The 27,666-nt window shown below is 38.6% G+C and overlaps 1 protein-coding gene across 1 annotated transcript in view; it reads right to left on the bottom strand.

Annotated features, from left to right (window-relative positions):
- Window positions 1–27,666, bottom strand: part of KCNMB4 (potassium calcium-activated channel subfamily M regulatory beta subunit 4) — a 56,002-nt gene that overhangs the window by 7,492 nt on the left and 20,844 nt on the right. The window contains exon 2 of the mRNA XM_069491315.1: window positions 21,551–21,678. Within this exon, the coding sequence (XP_069347416.1) occupies window positions 21,551–21,678 (128 nt within the window). The remainder of the gene's footprint in view (window positions 1–21,550; window positions 21,679–27,666) is intronic.

Genomic DNA, 27,666 nt, shown 5'->3' with positions numbered 1-27,666 from the left:
ACATAAAAATATTAACATCAATAAAATTTGTATGCCTTTTCTCCTGTTATTTTTTGTCAGTTTAATTCACAGGCCCCAGTCACTATGCCTGAAAGGGTATAAAAGGTTTTTATTTTCCTCCCCTACATTATCTTGAGCCCATTTTTGCCCCCTCAGGTCTAGCAATGATATTGTGATAAGGGTTTTTAAAAGTCTGGAAGGTATTACTATATCAAGATCATGGCTTTGCTCCTATCTATGGTTCCTATCTATGAATGAAAGGCTGATTATAGATCTATAAATGTTACAAACATTCTTACACTTTCCTTAACTGTTCTCTCCAAGTAGGTTAACTTAGAGTAGGAATGTTTAATTGTACCAGAGTTGCTCCTCGAGCTCACCAGTTCTTCATGGAGGAAATTAAATCAAGCCTCACACCTGTAGTTTCTGGAGAGAAAAATTTGCATTCAGCTTTGGCAGGATATCCAGGAAACTAGTAGATGCGTTATTATGGAGCAATAAAAGGTTGAATTAATTACAAAGGGAAAGCTTATACTTAAGTCCATCCCGATGGAAAGACCTAACTAGCCTTGTAAGTACAAAACAGTATTTCAGAACATGAACTTCACTTTGATAAACCCAGGTTCACTATGGGCTTTAAAACCTGCTGGCTACATGATTTTGAGAAATATACTTAATCATTCTGAGTCTTAATTTTCTTATCTGTAAAATGGGGACAATATCTACCATACTACTGAGACGTAAATGAGATAATGTATGTGGGCTGCTTGGCCAGATGGCTGCCTAATAGTGAGTACTCAATACAGGGTGGTAATGATAATGGTTATCTTTACGAATGTGAGGCTCACAACTCAGGCAATGATCTTAAAACGTTGGCAGTAACATATCTTTTCCAAATACCTTCTTCAACTGAACATTCTCAGGATGAAGTCAGGCAATTCCTTTGATCAAATTAAAATTCCTTTTAGTATAGATGTCTTCCTTCCCCCTCAGCCACCTTTGCCCCCGGTAGTCAGCATTCTATCCTATACAGGCAGGCTTCAAGGAACAAAGAAACAGAATGGGTTTAACAAGCAAATCACGCCTTTCAATTCTAATATATGCATCTCAGGTACAGATAAGTGAGGAAAAAAAATATTCACTAACACTAGACTCATGATTAGGAACACACAGATAGAAGTTATACCCTAAACTTATCCCACAAACTATCATTTAACATTAAATTATTGTGGTAGTTGGGCTTGGCAAACGTTTTCCTACTGATTAAGATGACTGTCGGCCGGGCGCGGTGGCTCACGCCTGTAATCCTAGCACTCTGGGAGGCCGAGGCGGGTGGATCACTCAAGGTCAGGAGTTCGAGACCAGCCTGAGCAAGAGCGAGACCCCATCTCTACTAAAAATAGAAAGAAATTATATGGACAACTAAAAATATATATAGAAAAAATTAGCCGGGCATGGTGGCGCATGCCTGTAGTCCCAGCTACTCGGGAGGCTGAGGCAGTAGGATCGCTTGAGCCCAGGAGTTTGAGGTTGCTGTGAGCTAGGCTGACGCCATGGCACTCACTCTAGCCCGGGCAACAAAGAGAGACTCTGTCTCAAAAAAAAAAAAAAAAAAAAAGATGACTGTCCCTTTAGATGCAGCCCAGACAAGTAATTGTCTCAATCAGGTCTTCTAAAGTAGAGGCCTGGAGAAACCATCGTAGCTCTGTGCTCCCAAAGTAACACAGTTTTTAAAGCTTTTATTCACACTGTGTGGTAATTATTTTTTTATACATCTGTCTGTTTTCCCAGCCTGATTCTTAAAACCCTGAAACCAGGGACCAATTAGGGATAATCCCTGGCTGAGATGTTTTCTGAGTTTTCAGAAAAAAAGAGGGGTAATTGTCAAGACCAGCAAGCCAGAATGATGCTTATGACGTTCTGGCTTAAATTAAAAAAAAATTAATTAATCCATTTTATTCTAAAGTCAGCTTCATAAAAAGGCTTTATTAATTATAAATTCTATGTTGTTCTTCCATTAAAAAAACAATGGAAAGAGAATTTTCAAACTAGTTAGATATTGTCTAAGATTATATCTAAGAAATGTCATCAAATTTACATTAAATCCTTTTTTTCTATCCACCTCCATGGGCTGCTCAGAAACCTGTATCGGGTACAGATTTTCACCACGCTGGAGAGTAGGACTTTCAGTTGGTTGATTTCATCCGAGGTGCAGGATTTTCTAAACTAAACGACAGCTTTGTTCCAGAAATTCCTGTGAGCTTTTCTCTAAGAATTACTGCTCTTCAGGGTAATTTGGTCTGTGATTTCTCTGAGTTACCAAGTAAGTTATTTATTTCATGGAGAACTATAAGTGTTTTCTGGCCAAAATGTTTAAACTTAAAGTTTAAGCAGAAATAAACTGGAGAAAAGGAGACATCTACATTCTTCTATTTGAGACATAGATTATTCTCATGATATTCCTCACCTTGTAGATCTACTTTGTTGTTCCAAATTTGAAGTGAAAGTTCGATACCATTTTAAATTAATATGAGAAAGATGAAGTATTCAATAAATCGTGATGGACAATACTGGTCGTTTGGAGGAAAAAAACATTGGCTGCCCATTTAATTTCTCTCTCTCTCTCTCTCTCTCACACACACACACACAAAAATGGATGAGAAACTTACCTGGATAAAACAAACCATGAGTGCCCTAGAAGAACACCTCCATTTTTAAAAACAACCATGGAGATTCCTCATTTGCAAAATGGGAAATAAAACGCTTATTAAAAAGATCAAAGGAGGATATTTATGTGGAAAGCACTTTTCTACAAAACCCTACACAGCACAGATGACCTCAAATCTAGTCCACATCCAAGTTTCCCAACTTCGGAGAAATGATTTGACAATGCACAGAACACAGAACCAGAATCTTTTAAAATCTGTGCCATTTTTCAAAGCTCAGAGTTGAAGCAGAGCTCACAGGTATTCATTGCAAAAGTCAACTGCACTTAGAACGATCTGCAAATTACTACCTGTATCTTTTCTATTGCTGCTGTAATGAATTTAGCAGCTTAAAACAACATAAATTTATTTTCTGACAGTTCTGGAGTCAGAAGTCTGAAATCTGTCTTACCCAGCTAAAACAAAAGTGTTAGCAGGGCCGTGTTCCTTCTAGAGGTTTTAGGAAAGAATCTGTCTCCTTCCCAGAGTCTAGAGGCGTCTGCATTCCTTGGCTCATGGCCCCATCCTGGCATCACTCCTACCTTGCTTCCATCATCACAATCCCTACTACTCTCTCTGATGTCGGCTCCCTCTTACCAGGGCCCTGTGATTACATTTGGGGAACATCCAGATAATCCGGTATAATTTCCTCATCTCAAAATCCTTTACTTAACCACATCTGCCAAGTCACTTTTGCATAAAGTAACATGAGGTGATAAAATAACATAAATCCATAAGAATTATGATACAGACATCTTTGGGGGCCTTTATTCAGATAACCACACTACTGTAAACTGCTTTCCTATATCATAATCAGTTTCTACTAACACAAGTTTTCTATTCCTTTCTCCAATTAGTCATTCCGAATTAAGTCATCAACAGAAGATCTAAAAAAAAAAATCTGGGGAATACACTCTTTTCTATTATCTCAATCTGAATTATAAAAAAGATTTACTTTTTTTCATTCTTTCTTCAATGTTTGCCTTTTGATGACACAGGCATTTACATACAAAACACACTTGCCCAAAGATCAGCACATGTTATGAAACTTTTTCCTTCGTCCACACCATTTTCTTACATCGTGCCTTTGCCTAGCTAGAGCTCCACTACTTCCACCACTACCCACTCTTCCTCACCACATCATGAATGAAACTTTGCAATTTTAACACAACCCTCCATTCTAATCCTCCCTAATGAAGGGCTGCCTTATTTTTTATAGGATTTCCTTTATGTCTTTGTAATACATCTTTGCCATTTCCTTTTGAACTTCATTCTTTATCAAATATGTCCATATTTGAATCAAATGATTCTTTATCATGCAGATCTTTCATGACCAGAATGTGACTAGTAATTCCAAATTCCATATTAATTTTAACCACAATCCTGTGCCACACCATATGTTTGACGGTCCTGAATTTTTTCTCCATTAATTATCCTTCAAATCTTTTTGTTTTCTTTAATTCTGAATTTTGACTGGGTGTGGGAGGCCTGTAATTCCAGCAGTTTGGGAGGATTTGCTGGAGGCCAGGAGTTCAAGACCAGCCTGAGCAACAGAGCAAAACCCCATCTCTACAAAAAAACAGAAAAAGTAGCCAAGTGTGACGGCATGCCTGTAGTCCCAGCTGTTTGGGAGGCTGAGGCAGGAGGATTGCTTGAGCCCAGGAGTTTGAGGTTGCAGCGAGCTATGATGATGCCACTGCACTCTAGCCTAGGCAACAAAGTGAAACTCTGTCTCCAAAAAATAATTAATTAATTAATTCTGAATTTTAAAATTGAGATAGAATTTCCACACAGGGAAATTCAGAGGTAACAAGTATACAGTTTGATCAGTTCTTCATGTTGTTTTAATACTGTTGATTTCTGAGCCTTTCACTTCTATTTTACAAAAACATAGTTTCACAATTTCTCTGTGCAACCCATTCTATTCTTTAATAACCCACATTCTTCCATACAACGATTTTCCTTGTATTTGAAGAGCAATACTGTATTACTAAATCAAATTTTTGCCAGAAATGGTGAAATCTAAGGATGAGCCATTATGTTTCCAAAGAAAGTCTCTCAGAACTCATTTTCCATTTCAGTAATGCCTGTTCCTGAAGAAACATCTTCAGAAAATGGAAGTGTTGATTTAGGATTTTAACGCTCAAAATATCCTTCTGTTTTTCAATTCATTATTTAGAGGAATTAATTCTTAAACATCAAAAGGCACTTGTGATCTAGCATGTCTGAGAACACAGGGCTACAAAAGGGACTCCCAAAACAAGCCCAGGTCTGGAAAGGACTGAGAAACAACAGTACTAATTAAAACAGCACATCCATGCGCCCCCACTGATTAAGACAAAATCACCAGGCCCCTTATTTACTTTGTGAAGCCAAATACCAAAGTGGAAAAAGAAGCTCTCATTCTAGAAAAGGCTGCAACCATTGAAAGGATCCAGCACTGAGCAAAGTTAGTATGTGCCTTTCTCTCAAAATCTTCAAAAAAGGGTAGAGACTCCCCTTTGAAATTAAATAAGATGATATCCAAGGGCCTAAAAACAGGTATCTTCTAGGTGCATCCAACCCCATGATTCTATGATCCTAGTGTTCAAATCAGCTTCCTTGTTTCAAGTGAAGAAATCATAGGTTACATCACGCATAGTGACTGCACACATATAAAAAGATACTTTTGGAAGATGACTCTAACAATCACATTTTGTATCATTTCCCTAAGCTGAATCATTTTCTCAGCCCTCGCTCTAGGCAAAGAGGACACAGAAAACAAGCAGGAGATATTATCACAGATCACACACTTGCAATGTGGGTGTGAGAAACCGTTTCCAGGGAGAAAATGACAAACATACTGATGCACCCAAAATATGCATATGAGCAGGGATTCCATTGGGTGTTTGTACGGCTGGCAAGAGCTTCAGAATTTGGTTCTCAAGGAAATGAGGTGGGTAAGGAATCCCCCCAAATGTCAATGTATCTTCTTACTATCTGAATGACACTGGGTATATCGTGTGCAGATGAAAAACGGCATTTAAAAGGAGGTCAAGAAACATTTTACCCATGATTTTTAATTTCAAATCAAGATGGCAAGTGCTTCTTAAATAGAAAAACTGAAGTGGGGGCAGAGCAACACAGGCTCACTGACTCACCCATGGCTCAAACGCAAATGCCTCCACAAAGAATGGTGGACTCAGCAGGTCCGCTTGATTCCGAAGAACCCGGATTTTTTTCCAGTGGTTCCTGTACCTAGAAGAGCATCATACCCTGCTGAGCTCCAAGTGAGAGCTCAGTAAATGTTAGTGGAATAAGAAAAGCCGTCAAAGAAGGGAGTGGAAATCCAGCTCCACAGAGTTTCAGTTAAATAAATTAAGGTTGGGGGTGGGGGGAAGCAAGATCTTAGACTTCATGGGGATTTTTTCAAAGGCCACATATATTTGTTTGAAATTGCAAATACCAAAGATGTGTTTGCATAAACAGTCATGTGTATTTGCTTGTGTTTTTACAGATTGTGCCAACTATTTTCAGATAATTTCCAAGAGCAAGTGATCATATTTACTATTCTTGTTGTCATGACTGCTCTTCTTCCTGCTTGGTTTTTTAATCCATCTCTAGCCCAGCCAATCCCACTGTGCCTATAAAAACTGTCACTAGTAGTTTCTGTTCTTTTAACTCACCTGTCCACCTCTTTATTTAGGTGCTCTGCCCTCCTTGAGGAGCTTCCAACCCTGCTACTCCCATACAAGCCACAATTTCAGACCTGGCTGGCTAGGACATGCTGCCAGCATCTGGTTATTGGTTCAGCCAACACCCAATGGGTCCAAGCAGGTGAAAAGATAATCTATTTTTTCAAAACCTCTGGAAAAGATTCTGCAACACATTCTGCAGTAATTCATTCTATAATTTACTCTCAGGAAATCACTGTTAATGTCTGATTAAGTTAAGTTCAATTCCCTGTAATTAGAAGCTCAATGAAGAAAAATCAGCCTGTTGGACACAATTTATTTTCTTTTATATACCTCTCGCTTCAGTATTGCACCATTATTTTGGCAGCTCTGGAGACAGGATCTGGAAAATGTATCCTAGGTGAGGGAAAGGTCAATTGTGTGCCTTTTTGAAGAAGGGGCTACCTCCTGTTATAATACTGCGTGATACAGAAAGTTCCCAATTGTTAGAAGTGTGTTTCATTAAAATGTATTATGCACCAGTTTTTTAATTAAATAATTAGCAGAATATATATACTCTGCTACTGCATGTAGGAAGATAGAAATAGGCTAGCATTTTATCAAGGCTAGCAATGAATCATTCATCCTAACCCCTAAATTATATAGTAAAGAGTACATGAATAATAACTTTACGTTCAGTTTTGTTGTAGTCTGCCAAGCAGTTATCTCTCTCAGTAAAAATGCATTAAATAGATATTGAAATACTTCTGCAAAGTAAAATTGGCTAAATTAATGTTGAGGCTCTTTTCCTGAATGATAAATTGCTTATAAATACATGTTTGGAGAAGAAAAGTACTATAGAGAAATATGCATAGCAGTAAGTGGTGACTTATGGTTCAATAGCAGAATTTTAAAACTTGAATGATTAAAAAAGACTTCATCAGTTAACCTTAAAGTTTCTCTTAGATGTGCCAGCAGCTTAACTTTATTCTGGTAGCATGGGATATTCAAAATTCAAGAAAATACATGTAAATAGCCATCAGATTGGTGGCATAAACATGGTAAAGAGTTTGAAAATAGCTAAGAATTATAGCCACGGGTATTCCTAGGGAAATTTGTTTTCTTTTCTTTTGCCTTGAGACTAGCATTAACGTCCCAGATAGGGGCCACGTCTTCATCTGGGGTCCTGCAGTGATAATGACATGAAACAAAGCTGCATAGGACCTAAGACAGTTGTAATAAGCTTCCTTGTTACAAGCTTCTGAGATTTTCAGGTTGTTACTACAGCATAATTTAGCCAAAGCTCACTAAAACGCACAGGTAAAGGCTGAGGATCCTACAATTTCACCAAGTAAACAACCATGATGGCCAAAATTAGTCCTCTCAATTAAAAGCACAAAAACAGTTTAGAAATGCATATTTGGTCATTTTGAAAGACTTTCTCAAAGGTACTCAGTTCCCTTCCATTCAGCCATTCAACAACCTTTGCAGACGGCACCAGGGCCCTCTGTGTGTTGGCTCTTACTTGTCAGCTGTAGGCTGGAGGGCAGGAACACTGTCTGCTCCTGTTGATATTCCCATTAACCCAGCACAATGCCTGGCAGACGCTCTAGGTGCTCTGTAAAGGCTTGTTGATTTATTGTTGAAATCCATTTCAAAGGGCAATGAACATTTCTACAAAGTGCAGAGGTCATACAAGATAAAGAGAACTTAAGTCTGCCTGGGAAAATAAAAAGGAAATGTCTTTTGGGCAGACATGAAAGAAGAACAGGAGTTTAGAGTTTGATGAACAAATGGGCGAAGAATTCTTGGTAGAAGATACAGAACATATAAAGGCACAGATGCTTTGGTCTGGCATTTCAGATTATTTTGCCACCAATAGTATACCTAAAACATGGTATATCAATCTCATTAATTAGATTTAATAGAGTTCCTTAAGTGATCCTATTCCAACAGGGACTGGAATCCTGGCTGATGGTACGGAGGCGAAAACAGAATGGCTGAGAGCAGGGACTCTGGAAGCTCAGAAAAGAGGTCTGAACCCTGGCTCTGTCACTTGCCAGCTATCTGATTTGGTCAAGTTGCTTAAACTCTCTGTGCTTCAGTTCCGTCATGTATAAAATGAGGATTATAATGATAATGCCTTGTAGGGGTGTTGTGCAGTTTCAGTTAGTTAAAACATAGAAAGCTCTTAAATAGTTTCTGGTATAGAGGCAGCATGATAAACAGGTATTGGCCATTATTGAATAAGGCCCGAGAAAAACCACCAGTGAAATAGGTCTCTATGTCTGTCCTTTTCAGCATTTTTATCAATAACTTGGTTAAGGAAATCCAAGCCATTCTGACTTACAATTAAGATAGCATTATCATGGAAGAAATAACAAATGTGATGGGTAGGAGAATCAAGCATGTATAAATCAGATGTAGGGGGAGTAAGTTTAATTAATTATAAGCTCTGTGTGAATCAACAGTGTGTTATAGCTGCCAACAAAGCCAATGCTGGCTTAACTGAGTTTTAGTCTCTAGAGTGAATGACGGTTGTAGAAATGTTCTGCTTTCTCCTACACAGCCAGCTCAGGACACAGTAAGAAAAAGCATCACAAACAATGAGAATGAGGCTATTCCTAACAGCAACAGCAATGTGGACTCGGTAACATCCACAATCTGAAAGTCAAGGACTCTGGTTCAGATCCTGCCCCTGGCCATGAGATCCTAAAGCCTCTGTTGCCCCTTTTGTAAAACTTGAACAATGGGGTCTACCTTCACATTGAGAAGATGCATTTTTTTTTAAATTGTGGCAAAGTACACATAATATAAAATTTGCCATTTTAGGTGTACAATTAAGTGGCATTAATTAGATTCACAATGTGTGCTACCTTCCGCATGATCTATTTCCAAAACATTTTTATTACACCAAACAAAAACTCTGTAGTCACTGGGCAGTAACTCCCCATTTCCCTCTTCCCCCTGGTGCCGGGTAATCAATCTCTCATCTACTTTTTGTCTTTGTGAATTTGCCTATTCTAGATATTCCCCAATATAAATTTTTTGACAACTAAAAATGTTTGAAAATGGAATGGGCTTCTTCAGGAGGAGGTGATATCACCAGAGCTGTTCATGTAGAAAGTGGAAAATACTTTTCAAAAAAACAGTGTGGTGGGATTCATTTTGGGTTGGAGTAAATGACGGAAAAGTGTCTCCCAGAGGTGACAGCCTATGCGACTAGGAACTCCACAACACACTCTGCAAGTCTTGTAGGTGATTCTGGCCCCATTTTATCTGAGATGAAACTGAGGCAAGAGCTCTTCAATAAGTAGCCCAAGGTCATCCACTGAGCCACACAGAGAGCTATGGATAGCACAGAAGTCTCCTGACGCACAGCCCTGCCCTGCATTCCGCCACCCGATGCTGCTGCTCTCTATGACCTACTTGTCCTACGGTTCTCGTATTTTTCCTCCCCAATTCCCTCCGGCCTTTGTGTGAAGGCTGCAGAAAATATCCTAAATGAGAAATGATTTAGTAACACCAAATTCTTAACTTTATCGCCACGATGATTAAAGCCGTTAGCAGATGAATCTGCAGCCATCAAAACAGTTTGATTAACCGTCAGAAAACAGACCTTCAAATTCACATTTTAAGTAATGCACGGCCGTTTGGACGTCAGACTGAGAAAGAACACCGGAATGACTTCCATACAGATTTCACAGCAGACTTGAGGAAGCCACAGCAATCACAGCTTTTTCTAAAAAGTACAGATTTGGGGACCGACGAGAGCCTTCAATTCTGATGTAATCTCTTTTAATATGGAACCAGACACAAATGTATATGGAAAAGACTCAATTTGGGTAAGATTCCAGATTCACTCTTCTGTTTTTTAAGACTCAGGATATATCACCAAACTCAGTGTCTAAAGAGAAAGCCAAGATATTCCTTTAGAAGTAACTACAGAACCAGTCTTTTCTCTAACAATAGAGTGTAAGAAATATTTTTCAGAGTAAACAGAAAACAAAAATACATAAATAAATAAATTTTACCAAATATCATAGTCTTTAGTAATTGATTCAGAGGTCAACAAAATTTTCCAATGGAATTTACTCAAAAATCTCAGGTCCCATCTTTAAATGCATATATGCTTTCTCCCCATTTGTATCCTAAGATGTCTGCTAGTAAAACGAAGTTTTTTTCTTTAGTATTTGTTCTATAAAAAACCAAAAGGAAAACTTAGAAGCCAATGGTACAATTAAATTCAACATATAAATACACTGAAAGAAATCTGTTTTAGAGATTCGTCTGTTTTTAGAGCTAAATCTGTTTCAGAATGCAAAAACACTGGAAAAATAAACTATAATTGACCAATTGTTTTTCACTATATTGGTTATAAATGTATTCAGATGCATATTTTTAAGCATGTAAGTGTCATTTGTCTCTCACATAATAAGAAATTCAGACGTAGGCTGGCCAGGACAGGGTGCCACGACGGTGCCAGGAATCTGACTCTTTCTTTTTGTTCTGCTCTTAATGTGTAGATGTCCATCCTTCTGCTTATCACCCCAGAGCCGCATGGTGGCTTCTGCTGTCCTGGCATCAGGCCACATCTACCCACTTTTCTGCCAGGACAAAGGTAGCAGAAGCAGGAGGCAGTAGTTCTGGCATCAGGAAGGCAGTGGCTTTCCCAGACCCCTAGTCGATGTTCCCTCCAATAACAGTCACCCAGGACCGAAAGGCAGAAATCATCCCATCCCATCCTCTTCTCAATCTGAGCACCCATCATGCACCATGTGCACCTCTAAATCTGTGGATCCCCTCCCTTCAAGCCTTGTGTCTATTGCCTCCACTAATTCTGGTGCAACAGTCTCCAAATTGTTCACTGTTCCTCCAGCTTGGCTTGTATCAATCTATCCCCCATACTGCCAACAGACTGGTCTTTCTAAAACCTAACTGTGACTGTCACTCCTCCACTGCATATAAAATAATGTCTAAACACCTTAGCATGGCATAAAGGCACAGTATCATCTCGTCCAACCTCTTCAGGCTCATCTACCATTTTCCTTTTGTTTTGGTTTTTTGAGATGGGGTCTCGACATATTGCCCACGCTGGCCTCGAACTTCTGGGCTCAAGTGCTCCTCCTACCTCAGTATCCCTAGTAGCTGGGGCTACAGGAGCACACGATCATGCCTGGCTTGAAATGATGGTATTTTTATGGGTGAAATCTAGGATAATGAAAAGGGTAACATCATGATAGAAGAGTGATAAGCTATTTTGTGGAAGGAAGATCTTTGTAGCCCCTAAAATATAACTGCTTGTTTCATGGAGAGGAACTAGGAATTCATATAAGTCAATTTTTCAAATAACTGAAGCTTAATTTCTTAAGTTGAATAAAAACTAATAAAAATACTAAAATATTATTGGTAAAAATCTTTCTAAAAATACATTACACATTTCCTTGCCTTTTAAGGAGAGGAAGTTGAACCAAATTTAACCTTTTTTGATGACTCAGTGTCATCATTATGAAACCCAATTATTGTTGAGGTAGCAGGGCTGCCTGTGCCTCCATTAAATGTCTCCAGACTGTTAACCATTTAGTTCTTTGCTAATTTTCTCTCTTCCATCATGAGGATTTTATCTAGCATCTTAACTTGCTGTAATTGTATAAGCCTTCAGAAGCAGAGAATCATAAAACCACAGAATTTGAGAGCTTAAAGGAATCTCAGAGATCATTTAATCTATCAGTCTATCAAATTTTATAGATAAGTAAGTGAGCAGTCCTTTTTTAGTCTGTTGCTTTTAATCTTTTATTTAATGGCCTTTAAACTGTGTTCTGCAGAGCACTCTATGTAATTTGAGCTCAGGCCATTATGTTCGGCTTTCTTTAAAATGCTAAGGGTAAATTGGATTTAAAAACAAATACTACAGGATAATAAACGCACTTTAAATGAACTCAAAAATTAGAATATATCTGTTAGTATAAGAAAGATAACATGTTTATTTTATTTAACAACAGAATCTCTTCTTTTTAGCTTTTTTGTGTGTTATATTGTTTTACTCATTCATAAAATCTCCATTATTTATTCATTCAACACTTAAGCCTCCAATCAGCGAATAACCAGGCTAACTTTGTTTCTGACTTAGTTGTTAAGAAATATACAGGACAAGGGAAGAAAAGCACATCATTTAGTAAGTGCTCACTATTGTGTAGATGTGATCTTAACAAACATAACAAAAACAAAAACCCTTAAGATGGGATAATGTTAACCTCATTTTATAGGTGAGAAAACCAAGACAGAGAAGTTTTGTAATTTACCCGAGGTCACATAATTAATTAGTGGTAGGGGAGAAAGGTAAACCCACATGCTTAATGTCACATGGTTGCTGTCCTTAAGGAATTCATAATCTATAAGAGGAGAAAAGTATGTATTCAACTAACTCTATGATAGTGTGATAAACGCAACCATGGCAGTGTGGGAACACAGAAGAGGAAATAAATAATTAGACTTGAAAAGATGAGACAAGGTTACACAGTAACACTTAAGGCGAATCTTAATAATAGTAATAAAAACAATAAAAGCAAACACTTTTACAGGAATTACTATGAGTTAGGCACACGCCATCCCTTGACATTATGTCCGCCTTCTACAAAGGGAACTGAGGCACAGATAAGTTACAATAACACACCCAAGTGCCTGTGGCAGGGCTCATTTTAGGACCTCTGTGCTATGCTCATTCCCAGAAGTCAAAAAGGCGGCAGTGTCCCCAGGTGAGGGCAGAGGGACAGGGGCAAAGGCATCAAGGTGCGCTGGAAAGAGTAACCTGAGGTGACCAGAGCAGCTAAAGCTAAAACATTTCAATCAGATCACGCCACCACGCCCCAACTTAAAAGCAATCATCAGCTGCTCACTACATTTGAAGAGAAATCTAAACCTGCCTGCGTCTCTGTCCAGTGTCCACGCTTCTCTCACTCACAGCTCTCCTGACACACTGACCGCTGAGTTCCTAAAACTCACCAAGCTCTTTCTTGCCATGTACCTTTGTATATGATGGGGCCTCATTCTGAAATATTCTTCCCCTCACTTTTTACCTGGCTAACTCTTGAACATACTCTGGTCTTGACCCAATTATGATTTACTCAGACAGGGATTTGAAATTCCCCACCATGGTATAATACCTCATAGGGCACCCCTAGCTTTTCCTTTATTGCATTACCCTACTTTGTAATTATACTAATCATGTGATTACAGACTATATGCTCCATGAAGGCAGGAACTGTGTCTGTTGTTTTTTGTTGCTTTGGGGGTTTTTTCCCTGCTGTTTTGGTTTTGTTTCACCATGGCTGGCACACAGTTCAATAGCAGAAGTTGAAGCTGGTATTGGAAAAGCATGGCCTTTATCTTATGGACTATAAGAAGGTAGGGAAATTTAATCAAGGATTGTGACAAGATCAAATAGAGGCTTAAATAAAACCTAGTGTGGTGTGGATGAAGGACAAGACAAAGACCAAGGCTGAGAGACCAAATGAAGGCCACTTCAGCAAGTCAGATGAGAGCCTGAACCAAGGCAGTGTCAGAGGGAGTGAATACAAGAGACTATACAGGTGGTGTGGCCAGATTTGTTCACTGCATGTGTGTGTGTGTGTGCACATGCTCTGTGCACTCTGTGACCTACTATCCACTCAGATGTATAAAACAAAGTATTAAAAAGTAAACCTGTATAGAAAAGCACTATGCTCTCCATAAGAGGAAAAGTTCAAAAAATAAAGACCGATCATTCCTTCTGGCCCTTGGGTCCAAAGAAAATTGAGGAATGAATAACCATTGTCCAAGGATGTGCCCTCTTCAAGAAGTCAGGGCAAAGATGAAGAGGGAGAATTATATGAAAAGATTGAGACTACAGAGAAATTTCTGGCAAAGGAATGGAGATTTCAAAGCACATTTGCTAAGGAGGCATAAGTTGGGTTTTGCTGAGAAAGGATAAGCCAAGGGAAGGCTAAGAAAAAAAAAATGCTATAGACAGCATAAGTGTGACCTTACCTACATAAAAAAAGTATACAAAGGAAATCTACACACATTGGAAGGCAAGTGTGAGTCCAGACTTGAGGGAGGCAAAGAGCTGAAAGGTTATATGAGAAGACCCCGAATGGATGCAGCCCGGGGCGTGAAGTCGCCCCAGCAGCACCTCTGCGGAGTCCTCCTGGGTGTAGCAGGGGATAAGCGCATGGGGACTGACCTCCCATGGCAGGCGTGGCTGCTGGCCACTGCAGGTTCTACTTCCAACCACAGCTTGCTTCGATAGGCTTAAACGTAGAAAGCTAAAACTCCAATAATCTTTGTCTTAGATTTTTAAAATAGAATACTTTTCTTGAAAATGGGAACTTCTTGGTAACGATTCTCCCTAATTTCCTGCATTTCAGTGAAATCTAAAGGTTACTTTAAATATAAAGTTCATCTTATCAAGAGCATCTGGGAGTCCATACAGTAAGTCTATTTTTATTTCATATTTAGCAGTAGTAAAAAGTGTACGAAGAGTAGATGGCACCAGGGAGCTGCCATTTTTCACACCTCCAAACAGCACTCCTGTTTCCTCTCACATATGTCAGGATAAAAGAGCCAAACTCCAAACTCCTGCTTTCCCAGAGTCACTTAAAAATCATGTCTTGGGAGCTGCTGGGCTGTGACAGACCACCCCCGCTTCTATCCACACCCCGGCAATCTGGGGATGAGACCGTGAGATGATGGAACAGGAATGTGTATCCATCCTGGAGAAGTATGATGGGTTTGAATTTACTGTACGAAAGTTAACACAATTGGTATAGGTGACACAGTAAGAAATGTGTATTTGGTCTCTGCTCCAGTTCCTGGCACAGTTCTAAAACCCTTGTAATTTCCTGAGTTGAGGTTAGAAGAGCATCTTTTGTTATTCACAGTAAGCACCTTTGGATTATACCGGAGTTTATGCTAATGAGGTGACTCTCGGTGACTCCTGGCTGCCAGAGGAACCAACCACATGATTGGGAGGTTGGAACTTTCAGTACCACCCCTGACACAATCAAAAATGGCCCACGATTTAATCAATCATGACTCTGTAATGGAACCTCTATACAAACCCTAACATCCTCAGAGCTTCTGGGTTGGTGTGTACATGGAGGTACTGGGAGGGTGGTGTGCCTGGAGGGGGCGCCTTGTTCATTGCATCTCTTCCATTTGGCTGTTCCTGAGTTGCACCCTTTATAATAATAACTGGTAACAGTAAGTGAAGTGCTTCTCTGAGCTCTGTGAGCCATTCTAGCAAATTATTGGACGCAAGGAGGGAATTGTGGGAACCCCCGACTTACAGCACGTTGGTCAGATGTACAGGTAGAAACCTGGGACGTATGACTGGCATCTAAAGAGGGGGAGTCTTATGGGACTGAGCCCTTTAACTTGTGGGATCTGATGCCAACTCCAGGTAGACGGTGTCAGAACTGAATGAACTGTAGGACACAGCTGGTGTCCAAAGAGAACTGAACTGCTTGGTGTGGAAAAACTCCTCACATTTGGTGTCTGAAGAGTTGTGAGGGTATAGAAAAAGTTTTCTTTTTAGTACATAATATAGGTTTAGCTCTTTTCAGATAGTCCTCACTATTCCAGAGGAACAGTCTTTCTTGATTGGGGATATTCAGAATTCATGCCCTAAAAGGAGGCAACCCGGTCTGGGGAGGAGGCAGCCTTTACAATACGCGGCATCAAGTGGGGAGTAGGGATGTTTATTAAGAAGCTCACCAGCGAGTCAGGACAGCAGGTGGTGGGTGCCCTGTCTGCATCCCACTGCAAGCTTGAGCTCACACACCTTCTGGAATAACTTCCTGGTCCAGGGCAGGAAGCTTCAGGGAAGCACCTGATTCAGACATTGGTGGGCTCATTATCAAACTGTCCTGATTGCTGGTGCCTATTCCTGCTACTGGGCTCCCACCTCATAGAAAAAAATCTTCCCTACTTCGTAACCTTTTTTTTTTTTTTTCCATCCTATCTCATTTTCTTCAGGGCATGGAACATATGTACCTTATTTACTATATATATTCAACTCATGCCTCTGTATCCATTCCTGCTTCATTCTCAGTTACTCACCTCCTCCCCAAACCTTTTTCCAATCATGGAAAACTTATTTTATTTTATTGTGGTAAGAATACTTAAGATGAGATACACCCTCTTCAGTTAAGTGTATATAATACACTGCTCTTGACTGTAAGTACAATGTTGTACAGATCTCTAGAGCTTATTCATCTCACCTAAAACTTTACACCATTGATAACTCCTCATTTTCTCCTCCCTCCAGTCCCTGGCAACCACCACCATTCCACATTCTGAGTCTATGAATTCGACTATTTTCGATACCTCATAGAAGTAGAATCATACAGTATTTTCCTTTCTGTGACTGGCTTATTTCATTTTGCAAAATGTCCTCCACATTTATTCATGTTGTCACATATTGCAGCACTTCCTTCTTTTTAAAGGATGGATAGTACTCCACTGCATATATAGATCACATTTTCTTTATCCATTCATCTGTCAATGGACATTTAGGTTATTTCCACATCTTGGCTATGAATAGTAGCCAAGTGAACATAGTAGTGCTAATATATCTTTGAGATCCTGATTTCCAGTCTTTTGGATAAATACCCAGAAGAAGGATTGCTGCACTTTATGGTAGATCTACTTTTAATTATTTTGAGGAACCTCCATACTGTCTTTCTGTAGCAGCTGCACCATTTTGCATTCCCAACAACAATGTGCCAGGGTTCCAATTTCCCCACATCCTTACCAACACTTGTTGTTTTTTTTCTTCTTTGTTTGTTTTTTTGATAATAGCCATCCTGATAGGTGTGAGGTGATATCTCATTGTGGTTTTGATTTGTATTTCTCTGATGATTAATAATGTCGAGCAATGTTTCATATACCTGTTGATCATTTATATGCCTATTTTAGAGAAATATCTATTCAAGTCCTTAGCTCATTTTTAAATCAGGTTTCTAGTTTCTTTTTTACTATTGAGTTGTAGGAGTTCCTTCTATTTTTTAGAGATTAACCCCTTATCAGATATATGGTTTGCAAAAATTTTTTCCCATTCTGTAGGTTGCCTTTTTCATACGAGTGTTTTCTTTGCTGTACAAAGCTTTTTCGTTTAATGTAGTCCACAGCAAATTTCTTGCACAAGTAGTCTGCACTATCAATGCCTTCACATTCTCACCTCAGCCTAGTATAAAATGATTTCTAACCCTCTACTATAAGATTGTACCTAAATTGTTCTCACAATGATCACTATAGACTATTAACTACCAAAACCAATGACTTCTCAGTATCCTTCTTGATCACCTCCTTCTCCTTAAAATACTCTTTCATTTCTTTTTCTTTTTTTATTTTGGATCGTTTATACCAAAAACAAAAATAAACTCTCTCCTTTCAAGACACTATATATATATATATATATATATACACACACACACACACACACACAGACACATATATATATATATATACATATATATGTTACTTTTCTCACACTCTCTGGCCACTCTTCCTTTGTCTCCTTCTGCCTATAACTTAAATGTAGATGATCCTAAGATTCTGTCGACATTTCCCTTTTCACTCTACGCGTTCCCAGTATGCATTCTTTCTCTTTGCTTGAACTACAGCTTGTGTGCGAATGATTCCCAGATCTGTGTAACACTGCTTCGGACCTCTTGCTTCTGAACTAAAATGTCTGTGTTTCTTGCTTTTTCAAAGCATCTTCTGGATATCTTATGAGCTCACCATACTCAGAGCTAGACTATCCTTTCCTCACACTGAGTCACATTTGACACCTTCTTTTTCCTCATCACTTACACTGTCATTAAGTTCTGTTGGTTCTAACTCTAAAATGTCTTTCTGATACAATCCCTGTTGGCTACTTCCACTACCACTACTCTCATTCAAGCCCTCAAAGTCCCTTGTCAGGACCAGCAGATGGCTAACAGAAGGGGCTTTGGGAATCAAATTAACTGGATTCCAGTTATTTCACTTAACAGTTGTGTGCACTGGGCAAGTTAATGAACTTCTTTCAGACTCAGTTTTCTCATCTGTTAAATGAGGCTAATACTTAGGGCGATGATAAGAAATTTTGTGATCTAAATAAAATGTCATTCACAATGGCTGGCACATGGTAGCCACTCAAAAATGTTATTTTTTTATTCAGTACTCTCCTTCCTGTCTGCCTTTAACTCATCTTTCCCATTCCATACACATTCAACAATCACACCATTTTCTTTCTAAATCATCAGATCTACTCATGTCAATCTTCATTAAAAAAAAAAAACTTTTCATGAATTTTTATGGCCTATATGCCAAAGACAATCTCCTTAGTATGGCATTAATGACTCTTTAGAAAACTAACTCCAAGCCACCTTCCAGCTTCCAAACTCCGCACTCCTTATTACATGACTTATATACCGAAGGTGCCTTACATCGCCATGCCTTGGTTTCTTGACTATAGCCACCCCATTTGCAAGGTCTTCCCTCTTTTATTTCCAGCTAAGGAAATCATACTTATATTTGCATATGAATGTTTTCACCAATAAATCCTATTTCCTTAGAAGTAAGGAATGCTCCTTATTAATTTGGCACATTGGATTCACTTATTTATTCACTCACCAAACATTTCTTAACTAAGAACCAGGCATCGTGCTAGGGGCTAGGCATACAAAGACAAAGATGACTGCCACACACCTTAACGAAGTGTATAGTCTGGTTAGGAAAACGGGCACACAAACAATTTCAGTAATGTGTGCTAGGTGAGAGAGTACAGCAGTGGCTCTGGATTCTGGTTATATATTAGAATCCCTAGGATTGATTTTTTTAAATGCTAATTAATGCCTGGGTTCAACCAATAGAGATTCAAACTGAACTGGTCTCTGGCACATTTTTTTTTTAAAGCTCCTCTGGCATAGTTTTGTGAAGCCACTGTAGCAAGCCTCTGGGATAGAGGTACATACAGAAGACTTTGGCACATGGGAGACACACCGTGTTGCTGGGACTTTTGGTTATTCCACGACATCCTGGCTCTTTTTCCTTCTTCCTTCCCGTATCTACTCAAGGTGCATACCCCTACTCCACGTGCCTTAGGAGACATTATCTTAGCCCTAACTAGGGGCTAGGTTCTGATTGTTCTTTCTTGTGATCAGTTTAGGTGTAGGCAAAGGAATTCATTCTGAACAAGGATATATGATGGGAGGTTGACTGTGGGAAGTTGAGAAAACGTTTCCTAATCCCAAGAAAATATATACCAGGAAAAATAGGCTCTTTCTGCCTTTGGGACACTGCTGGCCTGATTGTGACATCTAGAACTGAAACAACTACATATAACTGTGAAAAGAGCCACCTTGAGGCAGAACTGAGATCTGGAAAGGAGCTGGGTTCTTGCAGACACTATTACATCATTGCATCAAACAACCCTGATGTCAGTCCACCTGTGGACCTGATGTATGAGTCAGAACTCTGTCTACCTGTAGCAGATGGCATCCCACCTGCTATATAACTAAATCAAATTTGGAGATCAAGGAAAGCAGCCCAGAGAGGGTGATATCTGAGGAAGAGTCTTTAGCAAAGCAGTGAAGAAGCAGGAGAAGCAAATAAAAAGGCATGGATATAAAAGTATATGATATTCTGGGAATTATATGTAGTTCAGATTGGCCACTGCAAAGAGTATAAGCAGGGAGATGAGGCTGGGGAGGTTGGAGTCTAGGGAAAGATCTTGAGGAGTCTTGTATGCTGTGGTAGATGAAATATGGCCGCAAATCCTTTGTAGCTCCTTCTATCAAGAGGTGGAGTCTATTTCAGCACCCCATGATTCTGGCTGGCTTTGTGACTTGCTTTGACCAATAGAACATGTCAGAAATGATATTATTTGAATTCCAGAGCCCAGGCCTGCCTCCCCTGAAATGCTGCTCTGAGGTTGCCATGTTGTTAGCAAGCCAATCTAGCCTACTGAAGGTGACAGACCAAGTGGACAGCCAGCACTGACCGCTGGGCATGTGGGTGGGAAGGCCATCAGGGACCACCCAGCAATTTCAGCTACTATGTGACTGCAAAGGAGCCCAGCCAACCCACAGAATCATAAAAAATAACACACCATTGTTGTAGTAAGCCACTAGATTTAGGGTGGTTTGTTATGCAGCAATAGGTACCTGGCACATAGGCCATACTGAGAAGTTGAGACTTTATTCTAAAAACTATGAGGTAGACTCATGTGTCAGAAAGATCCCTTGGCAGCACCACGAATAGTGGCCTGGAGTGGCCCCGGGTGGAGGTGGAATGACATTTGACAACACTACTGCCTTATTGGAGCTGAGAAATCTGGATCTCAGCTAAGATAGCGGCAGTAGAAGCCACAGCAGAGTCATGACAGAGGTACAGTCGACATGATGGTGAATACAAGTAAAAGAATGTAAAGGAGAAAAATGAATTAAGAGTCACTCAAAGCTTTCTGGATTGGGTAAACGAGTGAATGACAGTACCATTCACTAAAAGAGAGATTATGGGAAGAAGAGAACGTTTGAGCTAACTGTGGTACATCCAAGTGAAAATGTACAGCAAGGAGTTTTGAATACTCAATAAATGTCTAATGAATAAATTAGTGATTAATCTCAGTGGGTACCAAAATGTTCTAGTCCAGGGAACCATCTTTAAGTGGTTTATATGGTATAACGAGTATTCTCTTAGTCAAGTTGTAATGGTGTGAACGCATTTTATTGATAGTTCATCAGAACAGAAATGAAAAGGAAAGATAAGATTTGATGCAGCTTTGTTATATGGGTATACTACAAAAAAAAGATTTGATGCAGTTCAAAAGGCTGACAAATCTGCACATTGTTCAGCTTATATGCATTAATCTGTAACTCTCAGGGAACACTATTAGTCTACAATGTTCTTACCTAATGGCACTATCATTTCTTAGTATATCTGGAAGGTAAACTCTATGACACAAGTTCTTTTTTTCCTGTTCTGCAGATGCTTTATGTTTCCCAGCCTATAGAGCAAGAAGTGGTTTCCCCAACTACATGCTAGAAAGAGGTGACATTAACTCCAGGCTATATATTTTGTCAAATGGACATAATCTATGATATAGGAATGTCACAAATTACAGAGGCTACAAATAATTTCAATATGTACATGTAAATATTGACTCACCTTTGATATTGATTAAAATAGCATGTAAATGGCTGGGAACCAATTTCATCTTTCCAGTACTGTTGCCAATTCATGACACTTTCCAAGTTCTTCTGATTTTCTCTCTTACAGGGAGGGATATAGGAGCACTAACAAAAAAGAACACAGAAAAAAAACTTATTATTCTACAGAATATTGAAATGTAGTACTTTTTAATAAAGAAATGCCATTATGCACAGAGTAAATCTAATTTAGACCTACCCAATTTTCAAATACAATCAAATTGAATTTGCTAAACTATATCTCAATTTCCAATTTGGCACAATGACAGAAAATATTCCAATCACAAAACACAGCAAAAAAAGTAATCTTCAGTCATTAGAGTATAAGGATATATTGTAAACAAACAGTTACAATCTAATAGCAAATTAAAAGCATAATGTACTCCCTCTTTTGGGGGGCATGCCAAAAAAATTTGGGGGAGGCAAAAAAAAGTTAATTTTTATCCCCAATTCCCATCCACGAACCTTGATATTTTCCTCTTCTACTTTTAACTAACAAATCAAACACATAGCTCTTCTCAGGATACTGCTCTCAACCACTGAAACTCAAGTTTTCTTTTCTTACATTCTTCTGGACGATGGAAGTGGTGGAAAATTTCCTTTCAAGAACATAATCAATGTATTTTTGTTAACTGATGCCTTTTCCTAGCCATGCCTCTGACAAAGTAGTTCTCTTAAAGGGACTCCATTACTCTAAGCAATACAGATTCAGCAGAATCGGAAAATTGCTCTTAACTCCAGATGTTAAAATCAACCCTTAGCATTCTAATCCATTTTCTCCAATTCAGTCTTTTATAATGATGACGAAGATGATTCCAGCTTATATTTATTGAGTGTTTACAATATGGCAGACACTGTAATAAATGCTTCACAGGACTTAACTTGTGTACTTTTTGCAACAACCCTATAATGATTTCCGTTTTACAGAAGAGGAAATTGCGTTTTCATCAGCTGTACAACTAGAACAAGATTATGGTGATTTTTATCACATTCTACTCTCAGATGTTTCACCAACATGTCTGATATTAAAGAGCAGGAAAACAAATATTTGTTTTATAGTATAATTTGAGTCACACTGTGTAATTTATAGCATATAATGTTTCAACGCCTTCCCATTATTTTCTGGTAAAATTCAAACCCTTTAGCATTATGTACAAAGCTCTTCGTGGTGTGATCCCTGCCTGCTCTCACCTTCACTGAAACCTGGGATGCAGCCATGTAAAGCACTTGCTCCCCTCATCTGCCATGTGTTGTCACACCTACCTGCTTGGCACAGGCTATTCTCTCTCCTTTTAGTGCCTTTTGTTCCTTAACCTCCTTCTTTCAAGATTCAAGTCTGGTGTTACCTATTTGCCGGGAGCCGTCTCTTTCTTCCTCCACAGTTCAGTGCCCCTCATCACACAGCATCACACTTGTCTGTTTTATGTTGGCCTCCCCAGTTGGTGAGTGAGTTGAGAAGAAGCACTACTATTCTTCTTTTTCTCTACCTTCACACCTACAACCATGTCTGCTAACAGTGAAGTTTCAAAAATGTTGGTTGAGTTACTTAGTAATAACACACTTAGATATATTTTTATTCAAGATGATGAAGTTATTTTCATAGTGTTTAAACATTTTTAAAATACACAAACACATTTTAAATTTTAGTGAATTTGGTTATTTTCTATTACATATAACAAATTCATGTTATACAAATATTATTTTAATGATGGAATCACTGAATATTTATCCTCTGCACATATCCACTTCTATTAATAACAGTAACATAAAGCTAAAAAGTTCCATGAAATGATGGATTTTGAGTTCTTCTGAGGCAACAGTTGGACGAAGCAATGGAGACCATCAGATAGGGCTCCAGTCCTATTATTCATTGGGGGTTTGGCCTTGGGTAAATTACTTCCCTTTTCTGGACTTCAATTTTTCTAATTCTGCAAAATCTCCAAAATAATTTCTAGCTCTACATTTCTATGATTCTATTCTTGGAGGTACACCAAGAAAGAACCCAGCAGACAGCAGGACCACAAACACTGTTGCAGTATTTTTCCCAGAAGAGATCCTGCCCACTGGAGAGATGGCTGGGAACCCTGACTAAGCCAGTATTCCAGCCAGCAAAGAGGAGGAGTGTGACAGGTCCTTCCTTAGGGGTCTGTACTTCGTATTAGAAAAATGTTCATATGGGGACCATGATTTTCCTATTGCTTTCTTCCCATAATGTGTTGGATATTTGCTTTCCTTCTATTGGAATATTTTTTTCTATACCACAGTCAATTGTTTATAAAGTGAGAGGTGGTGACAATTTATTGTGCTCTTTCTAGGAAGGAGAAATTTCCAGATTTGGAGGTTGGAGGTAGAAGCTGTGAAGTGTGAAAGCCTAAAAATTCATTAGAGCCCTTTTTGCAATGGGTATACTTGACACAAGAGGCAAACTAAACATTTTAGGAAGTAACAATGAACAACCAGATGTAATTAAAGCAGATTTTAAATTTTGCAATTTAACTCAGTTTGAATTCTTTATTATTCATTTTTTTTGGGGGGGGGGGAGGGATGGGTTTAAAAGAAATGTCTCTACCAAATGACAACTCTAAGATTTGACCAGGAGAATCACACCTACATGCTTCTGAAAAAGTCGGACAAAAACTTTCACTGAATGTGTAAAGATTCATATTAGGTATGTTGAGGTTCCATGTGGGATTTAAAAAAAAAAAATGTTTCTTGTCTTTTGGAAACTTTGAGGATGTATGGACGGATTTTGGAAGCAAAGTACTTATTTACACTGGGGAAAATAACCTGAGATCAAAATTTAAGTATTCTTTTCATGGACTGCATTCTTTCCAAAGAGTATCATAGATTATGCTTAGAATACTCTAGAAACTTTTTGAAAATCAACATTGCCTTGAAAGGAAATTTTTAAAAGGCTAAACTGTATGTTCTTAAAAGTCATTATGGCTCATTTTCTTAAATCTTGATTCTCCAGTTAATTTTTAAAAAAATTTCTGTGAAGCCTAACTCAAGATCCTTCCTAGATTCCTTCTCAGTTCTACTGAGTAGATCATTGTTGAGTGTTAGAATTTTAAAATAAGTTAGAAATGAAGATTCATAGCAGTGTTCTAGAAAAGAAACTAGGGAATTCAGTCATAGAAGCTCCTTTTCTTTGTAGGTTGTTCAAATCTGATTATTTTCCAGGCTTCCTAATAGTTCCACCATGAATCTCTCTCCTACAGGGGCCACAAATAATACACCACATCATCATCATCATCATCATGGCTAACATTTATTGAATATATGTCAAGCATCTCATTAATCCAAATGAGCAAATATTGTAATCGCCTCCATTTTTTCATGAGGAAACTGAGGGACAGTGGGGTTCAAGAAAACATTCCCAATGTCACAATGGCAAATGGAAAAACTGGGATTGAGACTGCACAGTGTTCTTAATCACTGATACACACTGCCTTCCACATCTCTATCTTTACAGCTTCCTAGTTTTTACTTTTTGGAGCTTTCTGATGTGCCCTTTTCTCTGCATCCCTCTCTTGGAGAGGTTTTTATTGGAATTGGTGTAGTCCTTCTGAGAAACGACAGGCTGAGGCAGTCTGTTACAGTCCTTTGTTTTCCCGGTACATGATCAGAGAAATGCATTGTAAGTCTTTGCTTGTTCCCTCCTGTTTCAATTTGGCTTCAGGGTTGGTTTCTGGTGCCATGGATGAAATTTCACTTAGGTGAATTTATAGACACAATGCCTTTGGTCATGGAGGACAATAAGCATTTCCTTGGAGAAATGTCTTCGTACAGTTCTGACCTATTTTGTTTTTCATTTGCAAAGGAAGCATTTCCCAACTTCTAATATCATTATCACCCAAATAACCTTCACTAGAGTCTGTGTTGTTTGCTGCTTGAACTTGAATAAAATCACTTTCTTTACAGTCAGAAGTAAAAGAGGAATGGGATAAAATGTATTTGATTAATGCCTACCTACCTTTTAGAAAAATATTTTTTGACTTGGCATTCCTGAACAAAGTTGATGGAATTGAGTGAGCTATTCTGAGTAAAACAAAGTCTTCCATTGAGTTTATTAAGAAAAGACACTATTATCACTTGACGTGGAATGTTTGATTACGTGCATATTAGTTTTCCATTATCTTATTTTAGGGTTTATCAAGATTTATAATAGCATTCTTTTTCAGCCTACCATAATGGATTTATATTTTAATAGAATCCTACTTGAGTAGGTTCTTTGTGATAAGTGTCTTGAGAGGATTGCATTTCAATCATTTGGGCAGAGTAGGCAGAATTAACTTCTTTCTTTACTCAGTCATTTAAAAATCATTGCATAAAACATGTGGTCTATTTAGCTAAATACTGGAGACTGGGTTCTATGTTAGGAATTCTCTAAGAAACAGAAACGAACAAACTTTTTTCTCCTGTTTCTTTCTTGACTTCATTTGGTTAGGGAGGGAAGTGTTGAAAGACATAATACTAGAATGGGTTTAGGTGATTTAATAATTTTCAAATAAATTTAGTAAGAAAATGAATTCTTAAAACATTATCTAATGGAACACAGGTTCAATTATGTTTTATATAACCATAATCCCTCATTTTCTGAATGCTTGTAAGAAATCTCTGTGTCAGCTATGATATGTAATTTTAACATTTTTGATAACATAAACAAAATCAGAAAAGCACTGTGGAATCAAAACCATTTATAAACTTCATAATGTTACAAATGCTGTGCGTGCTTGTACACACAGGCACACACACAGAGTCTTTCTACAGGTAGGTTACTTGAACAAACACATATGAAATTATGTGTCAGCTAAAAAATTAAATTCTAGGGCAGGTGGGTCCAGAATGTATATCCATATCTGAAAGCTAAATAAAAACAATCTTATGGAATAATGTGAGGGTCAAATACATGTCCTAGAACATGTGAAAAGCAAGGCTAATTTTGTCAAAGTCTGTTCCACAGACCATTTGGATTGCTTGTCCAAAAGATCCACCCTCCTGAATTAAGACTAGGAATCTGCATTTTCAGTAGCTCTCCCTCTGCCTTGGAATGACAGATTTTCAGAACTGATAATTTACACAACAAACCATTCTTGATTGCTGAGTGCTGGATAGGATACAAAGATTAGATATTACTCACTCCCTTCTCCCTCTTCCTCTCCACTTCCCCAGAAGCATGCAGTGTAGTAACAGTAGCATATGCACGAAACGCTTTCTGATTACAAAAGAGGACATGCATGTTTTGGCCTCCAGAGTATAAGAGAAGGCTTCACAAAAGAGATGACTTTTGATTTGTGTCTTTAAGGTTGAACAGGAATTTGCTTCTCAGAGAATGGGCCGGGAAGGTGACATTCCAAGAAGAAATGGAATGTGCAAAGACTCTGTGTATGGATGTTCCAGAATGACTGAGTCATCTAATGTGATTGGAGGATAAAGGGGCATGGGAGATGTTGCTGGAATATGCCCAAAATATCTGACCTACTACTCACTCAAATATTGTTTCTCGCTCCTTAAATATTTCTGTGAAAATTTGCTCACTACTTCCTAGAGAATACACCCACCCACCAATGCATTGCTCTTTTGGTTAGGATTTACTATCATATGTTGATACTACATCTACATTTTTATAATTTAATAATATTCATTTAACTTCTGTATTCAGGCAGACTGCTAAGGTTGGTGACATTATTAGAACTGAGAAAAGTTCAGAATGACATTCCAGCTTCAAGAGAAAATAGTTCAGTTAGCTTTAGAGTTAGAAAATAAAAACACGCTGCCTTTGATAAAAATAGAGGTTGAGGCCGGGCGCGGTGGCTCACGCCTGTAATCCTAGCACTCTGGGAGGCCAAGGCGGGCAGATCGCTCATGGTCAGGAGTTCGAGACCAGCCTGAGCAAGAGCGAGACCCCGTCTCTACTAAAAATAGAAAGAAATTATATGGACAACTAAAAATATATATATAGAAAAATTAGCCGGGCATAGTGGCACATGCCTGTAGTCCCAGCTACTCGGGAGGCTGAGGCAGGAGGATCGCTTGAGCCCAGGAGTTTGAGGTTGCTGTGAGCTAGGCTGA

Source organism: Eulemur rufifrons, chromosome 16, assembly GCF_041146395.1.
Source record: "Eulemur rufifrons isolate Redbay chromosome 16, OSU_ERuf_1, whole genome shotgun sequence".
Taxonomy (NCBI): Eukaryota; Metazoa; Chordata; class Mammalia; order Primates; family Lemuridae; genus Eulemur; species Eulemur rufifrons.
Note: the sequence above shows the minus strand (reverse complement) of the source record. Positions and strands in the feature narration are given on the sequence as shown.